The sequence below is a fragment of the Aquila chrysaetos genome, chromosome 9 (genome assembly GCF_900496995.4).
Source record: "Aquila chrysaetos chrysaetos chromosome 9, bAquChr1.4, whole genome shotgun sequence".
NCBI lineage: Eukaryota > Metazoa > Chordata > Aves > Accipitriformes > Accipitridae > Aquila > Aquila chrysaetos.
In genome coordinates this window covers 20,925,828-20,941,385 of record NC_044012.1, presented here as the reverse complement: position 1 = coordinate 20,941,385, position 15,558 = coordinate 20,925,828, and the positions used below count along the sequence as shown (strand labels likewise).

Below are 15,558 nucleotides of genomic sequence, written 5' to 3'. Positions count from 1 at the left end.
CTTGTTTGCCACAGCTGCTGACAGGTTCTGGTGCTGCCGACAGTTTCTGTGGAGTTTCATTTGCATGAGAAATTTTGTACAGTGTACAGGCTTTTAGGAATATACTTAAGGAGTGGATTAAAAAAACCCAAACACAACCCAGATATTCACAGAACTACGGAAGCATGCCCTTTTACAAAATGCTGTATGTACTGCTAGGAAGTGTGACTCCCAAGAAGGCAACTAAGTGGGCCCTTAGTACAAGAAGCTTAACTGAAATCCACCTTTTTTTTTTTCAATCTCTGCATGGTTAATTTATTTCATGGTAAAAATACGTATAGCGTGAATTAAGCAGCAAATTGTTTAATCACAAATAGGTATAAAGTACAGGTAGTTGATTCAGCTATGTGATAAGAGATTCGTTCCAGGATAAGACAGAATTAGATTTTTGTCTTTGTAAATGTCATGGTTCCTTGAATTGTTGATCTGTCCTTCGAAAGCACTAAGTTAATTAATTTACATTTTAAAAAAGGATAAAACCTTTCTTCATAACGGGTAATTAAGGGATTGGAGGCATAGAAATTCTTCCTTTTTTTATTATGATAACCTGCACTGAAATTTAGTTTGACAGTGACTTCACTACTCTCCCCAGAGTATTACTGGAGGGGAGTCAGAATAACTTGACTTTGGCATCTGGAGTGCTTTGTTATGGACAGGAGTTTTTCCTTTGGTGTGATGTAAATACATACCATCAGCAGTGTTGCTGTCAAGGCTGGGTTATTGGTCACATAATCTTAAGAAAGTTTGGAGCTTAATACTCAGTATAGCAGTGAGATGTATTTTATAAGTCTCAGTAAGAAAGAGGGGTTGGTCTAATCATTCGCTTATGTTAGGCCCCATGGAGTGTACGTTTGTTAGAAAAGTCTCTTTTTTGGTGGCAGAGCCTTATTATAAACATTATTTTTTGTAGGTGTGGGAACTGACGGCTAACAACGTCATCATGGTCTCTGCTATTGGCAATGACGGCCCTTTGTATGGGTAAGTTTCAATGACCGCTTCAAAGAAAAGCAACTATGTTGTTATTACACGTTTTTGGAAGTAGTTGTGCTTGGTCAGGAAGTTTTCCCTCCTCCTTTTTTCTGTCATCTGTTTATAGAAAGTGACTCAAGTTAAACTCTTTCCACTGTACTTATCACTTGCTGTAGTAGTACAGCAGTTTGTGAAGTACTTAGCTAAATATTTTTCATTGAAACAGTGGAAAGTCAGTAAAAGAAGAATGGCAGTACTTCCACCGGCACTTCCCTGTTAGTGTGAGCAGACATCTTTGGTACTGATCTTGGGCTTAAGGAATATAGAAGGGATCAAGCCAGAATGATTTGTGGTGTATTTCTAAAATAAATGCCTAAAACCAGATTTTGTTTTATCTTCAAGATACATGGTTTGGTAGTTACTGAGTTAGTTACTGAGTTACTAACTGCCTGAAAAGTTGCTCTGGCTTGTAAAGTGTAACTGTATCAAGGACCAAAATTTGCCTCTGTGGAGGTTAAAAAGAGTGTCTGACAAAAATCTGATGGCAGTGTGTTCATTATCAGGATAAACTTATGACTGTGTCTTGGGCTTTGGAGTGGGTTTTGTGTTTTTTTTTTTTTTTTGTCTTCCTATCTCCCAACTTGTTCTAGGACTCTCAATAACCCTGCTGACCAGATGGATGTAATTGGAGTAGGTGGCATTGACTTTGAAGATAATATAGCTCGCTTTTCATCTAGGGGGATGACCACTTGGGTAAGATACTTTGACTATGGCCAGCCACATCTGCAGCCAAAATAAGGGCCTTGGAAAGGGAGGCTTTTTTGAAAGGGTAGTACCATGCAGATGGTATGTGTTGGAGTAACCAGTGATAAAACATTTCATCAAAGATCAGAATAGTTAAGAGATTGTAAGTCTTTAAGCAAGAAGCTTAATGTTCTTTGCAGGGTTTCTCATCATTAGTCTTGACCACTGTTAACATTCTTGATGTATTTGTAAGACGTCCAGTACCCTTTGATTTATGGCGAGGACTTGCCTGTGTGGTTAAATCTGCAAAAATGAAGGCCTGCTCTTGTCCTTCCATTAGTTTAAAAATCCTAGGATTTCTAGATGCTACGTGTTACATTGTACTTGCTTGCCTGTTGAACTGAGGTGACGGGTACTGCACACATGATTTCAGATGAGATTGCATTGTGATATTGATTAAGGGGACTATTATATGTTTCTGTTTGTGCTGCATCTCATCCATTAGCCAGGTAGCAGTGTGGTTATAATTTTGTCAGTGGTTTCATGCTTAGCATAGATACTAGAGTAATTGACGGTAATGTTAATGTTGAAAGATTGAGAACTTGTCATAAACAGCTTGAGTCCTTCTTTAGCTGTTACTTGCTATTCCATGATGCTGAACCTCAGCTAATTTAGTTGATAATTTTACTTCTGAATGACTTGCAGTTAGTTTAAATGCCCAAATGAAGCAACCAGTGTTCATTATGTATTAGGGCAATAATCTGTCTGTTTTCTTTCACAGGAGCTGCCTGGAGGTTATGGTAGAGTGAAGCCTGATATTGTTACTTACGGCTCTGGAGTGAGAGGTTCTGGTATGAAAGGTGGATGCCGCTCGCTCTCTGGGACAAGTGTAGCATCTCCTGTGGTGGCAGGTGCTGTTACTTTGTTAGTGAGGTAAGACTTAAATCAGAATCTCTAAAAATACACTGATGGAGGAGGATCATAAAAGGCCCTATAAAGGAACCCACCAAATAAAACTAAACTGTGTTTAGATGTAGGAAAACAAACTCAGAGGATAAAATCATGGTTTTTCTGCCTGGGACATTACCTTATCTGACTAGCTCTAAGTTTCCTGGGAAAAACTTGAGAACTGTTTTGAATAGTAGTTACGTCTTTGAAAATATAACTAGGGAGAACAGTATTATGAACTAATTTTGTCACATTTTTTAATAATTTTGAATTGCTGAGCCTCTGTTAATTATGTTGTAGAAGAGCAGCTGCTCAAAGTAGGCACCTGTAGCAGATAATTATCTAAGTACTTGTAAATTTTATAGGGTTTAGGGGTTTGTGGCTATTGTCTGGTTGCATAAGTCATCTGTTGCACAATGAAGAACTTGAAAGGAAGGTGGGAGTTGCAAGTCTGTACTTTGTGTTTGTCATTGCTACTACCTAAGGATGAGACAAACCTTTATTTGAGAAACACAGCAAAAATTCAAAGTTATCATATTTCCTCCATAAAATGGTGCATTTTTCTTTGAACAGCAAAGTTATTTCCCCCCCCGCCCCACCGCGGAAGGATCATGTTGCAAAAGATACCAGCAAGTTTCCAGTTACAGGGGCTTTGATTTTCAGAATATTTTATTTAGCATATGAAGATACTTCCCTGATTGTAATGACTGCTGGTCATGGAGCACATTGTAAGGAGAAAAATTCATGTAATATTAGTTTTTAAGAGAAACGTGTCAGAAACTTGTCACTCTTCTTCAGCTGTAACAGTGAGAAATCAAGTAATAATAGATAAATATGAACAGAAGATGTTACTCACAACAAACTGATTTTTGATTGCATTTTCTTTAAATCAAATTACTGTTAAGGCAGAATGGTAAACAAGACTAGCTAGAAATAGAAACTACAATAAAGGCCACCTAATGTGATCTATTGTTTCATATTTCAGCACAGTTCAGAAGCGTGAAATGGTGAATCCAGCAAGTATGAAGCAGGCACTTATTGCATCAGCACGTAGACTTCCTGGAGTCAACATGTTTGAACAAGGACATGGCAAGTTGGATCTCCTGAGAGCTTATCAGATCCTCAACAGCTATAAACCACAGGCCAGGTTAATTTTAATCCTTAATTAATCAATGATACACTATAATCTGCTGTATTTCTTTTAAGAGAGCAGGTGGTGCATGCGTAACTCAGTTGAGCAACCTGTGCTTATGCAACAAAGAGAACTTGCACAGATCTTACGTAATCCTGAAGCATGAATTTTGACAAGAGAATGGATGAAAAGTCGAAGTATTTTCTGCCTAAGTTATAGCAGTGTAGGGGATGAAGTGTCTATGAGCTAAATTTACTTTTTCTTCTAGCCTCAGATGTTATGAATGTAACCTAGAACACAATGGAAGAGTACTTAAATTGTAACTTTCAAGAATACGAACATTCTCACTGCTGAAAAGTTTCTTTTTCTGTGTGTGAAAAATCTTTTCACAAAACTTAAAAAAAAAATTAGAGGGGGAGGGAAGAAGACTTGAGGGCAGATTTGGGAAGCAAGGTGAGAGCTTGATAGATTAACTATGACTGGCATGTTTTATCTGTAATTTTTTCATAGTTATGTATAGCGGCATGTGCTTCTGTTTATTGATTAATATTTTTTTTTATTTTACCTCCTCCATCCTGCTGTAGTTTGAGTCCAAGCTATATTGACTTGACAGAATGTCCCTACATGTGGCCCTATTGTTCTCAGCCCATATATTATGGAGGGATGCCAACCATTGTTAATGTTACTATCCTTAATGGTATGGGAGTCACTGGGAGAATTGTGGACAAGGTAAGACTTAACATTGTTCCACATCGTGACTATTAATGTTGCTAAAAGATTTCCAGAAAAGACTATTTTAGCTATGAATTTCATAGAGCAAATCAGATTTCTTACTGCTGAGAGCAAGAGGTGCAAAATGTTTGATTTTAAAGGATTTGTCAACACGAGCTGTCTATAAGTTTTCAAGATGTCTTTGTATTCTCTGATAGCATTTAAAATCTTCTGGATAGACTTTTCTCATCTTTTTTTTTTTTTTTTTTTTTAAGAGAAATGGAGCATAAGTAATCTCAGTAAAGAATCCTGACATTATAAATCATCCCTCTTCCATGGGTCAAAATGACCCGAATGCATTGACTTACCAAGGTCTGCTGCAAAACCTGTTCTCTTACAGCAGTGATGTTGAGCATGTTGGTTGACTAGGGAGGTTTTAAATTTTTTTTTTTTTTTTTTTTTTAAGTATGTTTAAATGCAGAACAGATTTGGGAATTGATACAAGTTAAATAAGGCACCTATCCCAAAACTCTAGCCAATGTAAATGAGCTTAATTTCAACATTTTAGTGTGAATCCTGAGGTCTGTTTTAGCTTTAAGCTTACATTAAAGGGCATTGAAGCTCTTATCCAGCATCATTAGCTTATGGTAATATTCAGACACAGCTGATGTAATTGTCTGCATCTGTTGCAGCCTTTGTTACCAAAATGAAATTTTGTGTTCTTACCAATATATTTTTGCACAGGACCCCAAAATGTTAAAACAGGTGCACTTACGCAGCATGCTATTCAGATAGCTTCTTAGAGAGTCCTGCCTCTGAAAAGCCTATAGTCCAAATAATTAAGGCTGTCATGATTAGGTTGATTCACTGACACAACACCAACCTTTTGGACTTTGTGGACATTTTTAAATTTGACATAATCTTCAGAAAAGCTAAGATTTGTTATTTCTTTGTGCAGAGGAAGAGGACTGTGTGCAAAAAATTAGTGACTGCAAATACTGTTTTACCAGTGTCCTCTATTCTTCATTTCACAGCCAGACTGGCAACCCTATCTCCCCCAAAATGGGGATAATATCGAAGTGGCTTTCTCCTATTCCCCTGTATTGTGGCCTTGGTCTGGATACTTAGCAATTTCCATCTCTGTAGCAAAGAAAGCAGCATCTTGGGAAGGCATTGCTCAAGGTCATGTTATGATCACAGTATCATCCCCTGCAGAAAATGAAGTAAGTTCTGTGCGTTTTGGTTTTTCTGTGTTAATAATTATTAAAACTGCATCCCAATAAACAAATACCTTCTTTTTAAGGGGTTGGTTTGGTGCTGTCATTTGAAGCATAAGTTAGATTGGGGTCAAGAAACTGAAGGGTACAAATAATAATCTTTATAGTCGAGAACAGCATTAACCCGTGAACTGGATATGCTTTAGAATCAGAAAACCTCTATCTGAGACTGACTTCATAATTTCATTTGTTTATTGTGAATTGTAAGTAATGTGTTTTGAAAAAGAGATTACTTAAATTTATTTCTTCTAGAACCATGCTTAATTGTTCCTGAGAAGTTTTTAAGGTTTTGAACGATTGAAACAAGTCACAGTTTTAACATATTTTAAGTATTTTACACTCTGAGCATAAATACAAACTGTTGAGTGCAGCAAAAATACTATGGTGATTTAAAGCAAAAGTCATCTCCTTGTCTCCAGAGCTGGCACAGGTGACTAAAAGTAGATTTGATACCTCAATTTTTTTGGTCTTTTACAATCCACAGTTAAATGGTGAATGTTCCCATGGGGAAAAAGGATTTCACTATAGTGTGTTCTGTCCTGCAGTCTAAGAACGGTGCAGAGCAGACTTCAACGGTGAAGCTTCCAATAAAAGTGAAGATTATTCCTACTCCACCTCGTAGTAAGCGAGTCCTCTGGGATCAATATCATAATCTCCGTTATCCACCAGGATACTTCCCCAGGGATAATTTGAGAATGAAGAATGATCCGTTAGATTGGTATTTATCTCAGGTTCTATTAAATCAGTATTTCTTGATTGTGTGTTAATGATGTGGTATAACTTTACTGAATGCCAGAGAGCTCTGGCCTTTTGCAGTGTGGTATGGGATTATCTTTGAGAAATCCGTGAAAATGCATGCTTTTGGTGCAGGATTTTTTTTTGTGCTCTATGGTTTTATTCACATGAAATGAAAAGCTTTTAAAATGCACATTTAAGACACTGAGATTTTTGTTTGGCTTTCAAAGTGTAGCATTTTTCTTTTCTGCTGTAATTTCTCCCAGGAAGTTAAGGGGGGCACTTTATTAGCCAATTTAGCATTCGCTTATCAAAAAACCATGAGAAATTTGAAAGACTGAATCCTAAAGAAGAAATCCATTGTCTGTTGAGGGAGACTGTCTTCGAAGCAGGGCGAGTCTCAGCCGACCTGTGTTCTTTCATCATGGAAACCACCCATAAGAAGAATCGTACAACAGTGTATAAGTGAGGATTAATTGTGTCAGTCACCAAGACATAGCCTTTTAGAAAGCTACTTGGAGCATGCAGATGTGCCAAATGGACAGCAACTCTCTGCTGAGTTTCAGCAATTATTTACAGGTGGACCTATGTGCTTCTTCCAGTTAGTAGTTAAAACTGCTCTTACTGGCTCTTTTGTGAGGAGGAAATCCTGTGAAGAGCATCCGGTTTTAATGCAGCAGTGTTTCTCTGGTGCAATGCGAACATGTAGAATTGTGCTTTGTAAAGGAACATGCTCAATCTCTAGCTTTAACTGTATAACTAACTTCTCTGTAAGTACTTGGAACCGGTGTAATTTGTGAAGAATTTTGCAAGGAGGAGATGGTGCTTGGAAAACTACAGGTTATCATTTGAAAAAATTGACCTTTTAGAAAGGAAACTAGGAAGTAATCTGTAATTAGAGGATTAAAATCAGATTTTGCATGCCAGATTTAAATGTCTTCAACACTTTTCTCTTTTCCTAAGGAATGGTGACCATATCCACACAAATTTCAGGGACATGTACCAGCACCTAAGGAGCATGGGGTACTTTGTTGAGGTTCTTGGTTCACCGTTTACATGTTTTGATGCAAGTCAATATGGTAAGCATGAGTTAATTGCCTTGTTCTCCATGCTGTTAGCTTCTTCCTAAAATGGCCTGGTCTTTGGAAGACCAAAAATGTTGTGGGAGCACAAAGAAAAATTCTCATGGTAGTAGAAAAATATTATAACAGTGGGTGTATTTATTATTTATCTGCTGATACTTAGTTGTGTGAAGTGTTGCTGCAGAAGCTTGCTTGGGAGTCTAGTAGAATTAGTGCAGTTTTCTGTCCTTATCATGAAAAAATGAGAGGGAAAGCCCACTTCTGAGTGTGTTAAAAGCCCCTTTGTATTCAGTCCCACAAAGGCAGAACTGTATTTGCCGAAAGATTTGGCACAGTCAGACTGAAGCATGATGTGAATAACATACTAAAATCAAAAGTGTCCATTCTGGTTGGGTTTTTTTTCCGCAGCAGTGGCATTTTAGAACACTGATCTTTGTGGATAGACAAAAGAGTGGGGAAGGTATTCCATCCAACCATATGTGATAGCAAAGCAGTATGTGGATTGTTTCTTCTGTGTTCACCAGGAAGGAGATTTGATAGATTTGCCAGGCAGGGGACAAACCAAGCAGTCCATGCTCTTTTCTGCTCCAGTATGCCCCAGCAAGACCTTCTTCTTTTTTGGGCTGGGATGTTCTTCAGTTGACTGTAAAGTGAGGGTGCATTCTCCTGACAGTTTTCTAGTTCTAGAAATGTTGTCAGTAGTAATCTTTTGTTCATCTTGATTCTTCAATAATTATCTCACCATTGCTTTTTGAGTTCAGTGGATGTGCAACTCGATATAAAAATGGTAGCCCTTAAAAAAAGTAGCAAGATAGTTTCTCTTCTGAGACCACCAGTTTTATAGTTGATAGAGAGCAGCATTAGGGGACTACTCTCTCCTCTGATTCACCATTACATTGTACCTCATTTGATTTGTAGTTTGTTGGGCTTCCAGAATTTCCTCAATGGGAAGAAGTGAGGGGCGAAAAATGCAGTGATCTGTGGTCCATCTACCACTTCTCCCTGGCTTGTATTGTTTGCAAACTTGGTGAGGGTGCACTCTGTCCCATTGTCCATGCCATTAACATGGTTTCTACAGGATCTTTATCAGAAGGCTTTCCAAATGCAGACTACCTGGACTCGTAGAATTGGCCTGGTTGCAAGGGACCATGAGATGCGGGGCAGGCATCAGTGGTTTATCAGATTGGTCAGGGTATCATCCTGTCGAGATTTGTGTTGTCTCTGAGGATGGAAATTCCACCACCTCTCTGGGCAATCAGAAAGTGAAGAAGCAAATGGCTTGATACTTAGAAGCAATCTAAAAGCATAAGCATGTTTTCAGGGAATAAAAGTGTATTTTTCTGGTTGTGTTTTTCAGTGATGCAGAGAAGGTTGTGCTTGCTTGTTCACAGCAGTGGGAGAGGGTTATATGAAAGCAGCAACGGCACTTTAGTCAGGTCTACTAAAATGCAGCTGTAGTTTTCAAGGTCTGAATCAAACCAAGTTTCAGAATAATTGTTGTCTACTTGGCTGCAAATCTGCAGTGGTGAGCGCTGTACCTTTTGGAAGTGGAGCAGTGAAAAACCTTCTGACTAGGGTGCATCTACATTAGCACTTTAGTTTGTGTCAGCAGTGAATCTCCTGATTGCCCTCTTCTGCCACAGTTTGGCTTGGTTTATGGAGCATTTGGGTGAGACCAAACTTCAAAATATACACCTGACACGTGGGCATTCATGAGACCACACAAGCATAAGTCGTAAGTAACACCCTTAAAAACCATACTGTGCTGCCAAACTAATTTTTGGATACATTTGTAAACTGAATTGTCTTGTGTTTCCCATCCTTAAATGTGACTTCTTTAGGTGAGCTGCCAGAGCAGGGCACACGGACCAGATATTGTGCAAAACGTGCGCTTGTGTTGACTTTTGTGTGGGTTGTGTGAATAGTGATAACATTACAGTGGACAGCCTGGTGAACTCTTGTTTTCGCTTATACACACAGGGACTTTACTGATGGTGGACAGTGAGGAAGAGTATTTTCCTGAAGAGATCACCAAGCTGAGGAGGGATGTTGATAATGGACTTTCACTTATAGTGTTTAGTGATTGGTACAACACATCCGTGATGAGAAAAGTCAAGTTTTATGATGAAAACACAAGGTACTGATTTGTGTCAGTTCTTTGGGAAATAAAATGCCATAGAATTGCCATTTTATGCACATACTACCCTAAAAATCCCAAATGTGATATGCTGTACTTCAGCACTTGCATGCTACTTGTAAGAATGGACTACCTGAAGAACAGAATTGACCTTAAGCTGCAGCTTAAGGAGAATAACTACCTGTTTTATCATGACTGCGAAGGCCTCTATGGTAATGTAATCTTCTTTTAAAGCCAAGAAAAACATTTACAATGAAAAGAAGAAATTAGAGACTGACAAACAAAGGAAAATGGTTGTGTTTTCGCTTTTGGGGAGCAGATTAGAAAGAAAATGTGCATTGCAAACAGTACTGCCAGGTTGTGCACCCATTATTGAAATTATTCCAGTGTATCATATGAAGAGGAAATACACCAATATCACCAGTGGTGATAGAGACCGTCATAATTACTGTAGTTGTCAGCCTGTTTTGTATTACTGCTAAGCTGGAAAGATCTGTTTGCAGTTCATGAGCAACTAGTGTTTTGCTTCATTAGAAAAATGAGAAGCAGGTTACATGACTGTCATTTTTGCCTCATCTGAGCCAAACAAAGAGCATAAGACTGAATTTCTTTCTAGCAAATTGAAGTTTTCCATGGAACTGAAATGCGCTGAGAACTTTGTTAGTATTACTTAACTTTTGCTCAAAAGCACTGGTGTCAAAGAGAGACAGCTGCTCGCATGCTCCTGGAGTTAAATAAGGCTTTGAGATGTAGTTCGTTATTTAAGTGACTCTGAAAAAGCCTGCATGTGGGAAGACACCTGACTTCTCATTACACAAACTCTAGAAGTATATTCTGTATACTAATAAACTGTGTTACGCTGTAATTTTTACAGGCAGTGGTGGATGCCCGATACTGGAGGTGCTAATATACCAGCTCTCAATGATCTGCTTTCTGTCTGGAATATGGCCTTTAGTGACGGGCTGTATGAAGGCGATTTTACCATGGCAAATCATGAGAGTGAGTACTGGAGTCCATTGCCTATGCAGGCTACAGTGTGTTGTTTGGAAAATAGTTTCTGTGAGAATGAGATTGAGCGAGAGTCAAGGGAACCACTCAGATTCAGTGAAAAGAATCTCATAAGCATGCTTAAATTATTCCTTCCTTTGTAGACTGTATGTGAAAAAATTTCAGACCAGATAATGAAGGTACTCAGCTTAGGCTTGCATTCCAGGTGCTGATACTTGGAAGAGTTTGTTGGGGTGTGTCTGTATTTGTCTGGACTGTAAGTGTTAGTTGCTAAGATGAAGCGTTTGGTTTTAATTTTGCAATTATGTGGAAATGTGAAATTTTGGAGGAAGAAAATTGATAGGAACTTTTTCATTGGAATATGCCAATTTAGACATGCATCACAACATCCTGAGATGTTTTGCAAATTCCTGTTCTTGTAATCTTTGAATTGTTCCCCCTCAAATGAGTATATTTGGTTTCAAGTTCAAACTCTGTGGTTAGGCCACAGGTCTGTGACCTTACTGTTTTCTGACTTTCTAGGTCTAGCCATTCTTTCTTTTTATCTGACCAAGTCACTTGATGTTTTCATGCTTTGTTTCCAAATCTGTCTTCTGACTGGTTCATTTGGAAAGTGTATGTGGGTCGCGGTTTAACCCCCGCCGGCAACTAAGCACCACTCAGCCGCTTGCTCGCTTCCCTCACAGTGAGATAGGGGAGAGAATCAGAAGGGTAAAAGTGAGAAAACTCATGGGCTGAGATAAAGACAGTTTAATAAGTAAAGCAGAAGCCGCACACGCAAGCAAAGCCAAACAAGGAATTCATTCACCACTTCCCATGGGCAGGCAGGTGTTCAGCCATCTCCAGGAAAGCAGGGCTCCATCACGTGTAACACTTAATTGGGGAGACAAACGCCATAACTCCAAACGTCCCCCGCTTCCTTCTTCTTCCCCCAGCTCTATATACCGAGCATGACGTCATATGGTCTGGGATATCCCTTTGGTCAGTTGGGGTCAGCTGTCCCAGCTGTGTACCCTCCCAACTTTTGTGCAACCCCAGCCTCCTCACTGGTGGGGTGGGGCAGGAAGCAGAAAAGGCCTGGACTCTGTGTAAGCACTGCTCAGCAGTAAGGAAAACATCTTGGCATTGTCAACACTGTTTTCAGCACAAATCCAAAACATAGCCCCATACTAGCTACTATGAAGAAAATTAACTCTGTCCCAGCCAAAACCAGCACAATGTGAGAAGAGAAGGCACCAGCGTTGAGGGCTCTATATGCTCACCAGCATTCATTGACGGACTCTGGTTCTCTGTAGTATAAATAATGACTGTTAGTGTGAAATACTGTGTTTCTCATGGCATTTGATTTAAGTTTTTCAGTTTAAAAAAGATAATGTCAGTCTCCCAAATGGAAATATTTGAAAGCAGTATGTAAAGGTAAACCTGCGAAAGCTGTGCTTAGAAATGCCTTCTCTGTGAATACACATACTGGTCAAAATATGCAAATTCAGAGCAATGTTCCCGGGAATGTTTTCTGCTGTGCTTGTTTTAACAGCTCACTGGAATATGGTGGGAAGGGAGGGAGTGTCATTTCTAGTCTAAACTGCAATTTTGTGATGTCTTTCAGTGAATTACGCATCAGGATGCAGTATTGCAAAGTTTCCAGAAGATGGCATTGTCATTGCACAGACTTTCAAGGATCAAGGTATGCACTTCCTTGTCTTTTTTCTGTTTTAAGTAGAACTTTGTAGTCGGTGCACAAGCAAAGTTACAAAGTCTAAATGTGTAAAAACAATTAATTTAAAAGCACATTGGCAGGGTAGGTATTTTTCATTTTGCCTAGAATATGTAGTTGGATACCTAAGGCAGCTGCAATATGAATCTGTATATAATTTTTATATAATACAGCAATATCCAAGTGTATATATACAGCCTTTTATTATGTTTGCTGCATGTAAACACATCTGCGTGTATGTGTGTCATGCATCTTTAGAGGGGAGGGGATTGTGTCATAATTGTGTTACTTGTCCATGATTCTCTCAAATTTCAAGTGCTACTGAAATATATCCCCTAATCATTGCCAAATTTGGTCTGAATGTTGTGGTAGCTGTGGTGATCTAAGGATATAGGTGAGGAAAATTTTGGTAGACAAAATGTCACCTGCTAGACTCTCATAAGGGAAAATTTTAGGCACGCAGAAAGCCTGTGCTCTCAGACTTGAGTGATCTATTCTCTGTGTGTATCCATTCTCTTCAGTTTTATCAGAATATCTTTTCATTTGTGAGGTCGTAATTCAGAACTGTAATGGCAGCAGGCCATTTAAAAAAAAACCGATGCATTTTTTTGAGCCTTTAGAAAGTGCTGTGTAGGACTAAATGACCAGAACTGTTAGCATGTTGCAGGTCAGGTTCATGTATGTGGGTGTAGAGGGTTTGAGTGTGTGAGCAGAAGCACATGCATAGCTTCTGATATAACCCAGCAGCTGCTAGAGAAGATCAGCAAGTTCATTGTATTTTTGACTTACAATGTGCAGTAGATTTGATTACCTAGTGGAGAAATTTTCTGGAACAGTAAGGAGCTGATCTGTGTGAGCCTTTTGGAGGAAAGACGGTATCCCTGGAATGCTGTATGCTGATGAGTTAGGTATTTCTGTGTGTGTGAGAGAGAGAGTCAGTTTGACAAGTAGCCTGCTAGACCTCTTTTTTCTGTTGATTCCTTTTCATTACAATTCATGAAGCAAAAGAGCTCTGTGTTTTGCTTCTGCTATCTAAAGTCAGTGTCTCAAGGAAAGGAGACTAAATACGTAGCATTTGAAATTTGTCTTATTTTGTTTTTTGAAATGGGTGTTAGAGGCGGGAAACCTTTAACCTAAAAACAGCTTTCTACACTTCATTTTAGTTCCTTCGTGAATTGGGGTGATTTTCCTCATGCTGTTTATTAGAGCTTTCAGTTCACAGGAGATAAAATGATTGGATGGATTTGTAAGGTACAAATGGCAAGTTTATAGCCAGGTGTCCTTTGGGTTTTGCTGCACATACCCATTCATACTGGGAAGGTTCCTGTGCTTTTATCATCTTTTCTGTTCATTGATTATCTCAGTTATAACTGTAAATATCTCGCAATATGTCTTTTAGGTTGCCAGTTTATTATTCGGATACTTGCAGGGCTTTTAGAGGCAGGCCTTTAAATGATACTCCTTTAAAAATTACTCTTTACGGTACAGGTACAAGTGTTTCAGAAAAGGCTGAGAAGCAGATCTCTGAACGATGGTGGGGCTGGATGTACTGAAAACTGGCTCTGCCTGCCAGTTCAAAGAGCAGCTGGGGTGAGGAGGGAGTAAAATTTGCCAAAGGTTAAAGCGGGGGTGGGGGAGAAGGTGAGAAAACTCACGTGAGTTTCTTTTTTTTTCTTTTTTTCTCTTTTTTTTTTTTCTTTTTTTTTTTCTTTTTTTTTTCTTTTTTTTTTGGCTTCGGTATCCTTACTAAACAATACTTTTCTTTGTTCCTGAATTGAAAGCTGAACAGATGAAGCACAAGGGTAACTAGCAACTGCAGAGTTAGAGAGATGCAAACCCAGCAGTCTTTAAAATGGGCTTCTCCTGAGCAGCTGCCTTAAACGAGTTCAGTCAAAGCCTTTGTCTTGCAGCTGCTGCTTACAGAGAGGCAGATGTTGCATTTCATGGAATGTCTCTACTATTCTCTTTTGTTAGTTCCATAGTAGATTTTCGTGTAGGAATAGGTAGGCATGGCAGCAAAGTAAGTTGGCAAAGAGCAGTGTGCACTGTGATGGCTGATTCTGAAGCTACTATGTCCTGTAGAATTCTGCAGAAGGACTAAAACAACATAAGGTGATTTGTAAGGCAGAACATTTTCATTTTAAACCTGTTGCTGAAAATATTAGGATTTTTCATTCAGGCATGTTGAAGATAATCCAGGTTGTGAGGTCTTTTTCTGCTTCTCCACCAAAGAAAGAAAAACATTAATATCAGTAGGAAACTTCATAATCAGGGTCTTGCAGCAGTTTCATGTTTATCATAACATCATGGAGTTTTTGAAAACCATTTGCATAAATGTGTGACATGAAGAGTGGCATAGCTGCATTTGTAAGTTTGGAATGTAGGCTGTGTTGACTTACAGGTAAGTTGATGTTGATGCTTTGCAGGCTATGAAATCTATTTGTGCTTTGCTTTAGGTCTTGAAGTTTTAAAACAGGAGACTGCTGTAATTGAAAATGTCCCTATTTTGGGACTTTACCAAGTTCCTTCCGAAGGTGGTGGCAGAATTGTTTTGTACGGCGACTCTAATTGCTTGGATGACAGCCATCGACAGAAAGGTGTGTAAGCTTTGACATGCAGAAAAAGGTGCTGTCTGAAGCTGACAACTGTCCTATGGGGTTTTTACAGCTCCCATCAGAAGTAGCTGTTTTCTAGGGACTCTCTGAATATTCCTAACTGGGGATTAATTTCAATTCTGCAGAGCTCTACTGAAAATGCTGTAAGCTGCAGTTACAACAAAAGAGCACCCCACATTAAATAGCCCCTCTGATAGATGGGAGCATTCCTCCCCCCCCCCCCCCCCCCCCCCCCCCCCCCCCCCCCCGGCCCCTTGCCTATTTTTCTATTCCACAAGCTTTGGGGGCTGGTTTTGGAGTGTTTTTTTGCGGTGGGGTTGGGGAGAAGGGGTTGGGGTTGGTTGGTGGGTTTTTTTGCTTCTCTGGGGTGTGTTTGTTTCCGGAAAGCACTAACAGTTACACATGCTTGATCTGAAGTTCTGAGGAGGCCATTAGGGGATCCCTTCA

The 15,558-nt window shown here is 39.2% G+C and overlaps 1 protein-coding gene across 2 annotated transcripts in view; it reads left to right on the top strand.

Annotated features, from left to right (window-relative positions):
• MBTPS1 (membrane bound transcription factor peptidase, site 1) overlaps positions 1-15,558 on the top strand; it is a 28,788-nt gene that overhangs the window by 7,191 nt on the left and 6,039 nt on the right. For both annotated transcript variants that reach the window (XM_030024002.2, XM_030024003.2), the window contains exons 8-19: positions 950-1,017; positions 1,659-1,761; positions 2,534-2,685; positions 3,686-3,847; positions 4,417-4,561; positions 5,578-5,766; positions 6,366-6,538; positions 7,519-7,634; positions 9,618-9,774; positions 10,649-10,773; positions 12,389-12,466; positions 14,953-15,093. In XM_030024002.2, the coding sequence (XP_029879862.1) occupies positions 950-1,017; positions 1,659-1,761; positions 2,534-2,685; positions 3,686-3,847; positions 4,417-4,561; positions 5,578-5,766; positions 6,366-6,538; positions 7,519-7,634; positions 9,618-9,774; positions 10,649-10,773; positions 12,389-12,466; positions 14,953-15,093 (1,609 nt within the window). The remainder of the gene's footprint in view (positions 1-949; positions 1,018-1,658; positions 1,762-2,533; positions 2,686-3,685; positions 3,848-4,416; positions 4,562-5,577; positions 5,767-6,365; positions 6,539-7,518; positions 7,635-9,617; positions 9,775-10,648; positions 10,774-12,388; positions 12,467-14,952; positions 15,094-15,558) is intronic.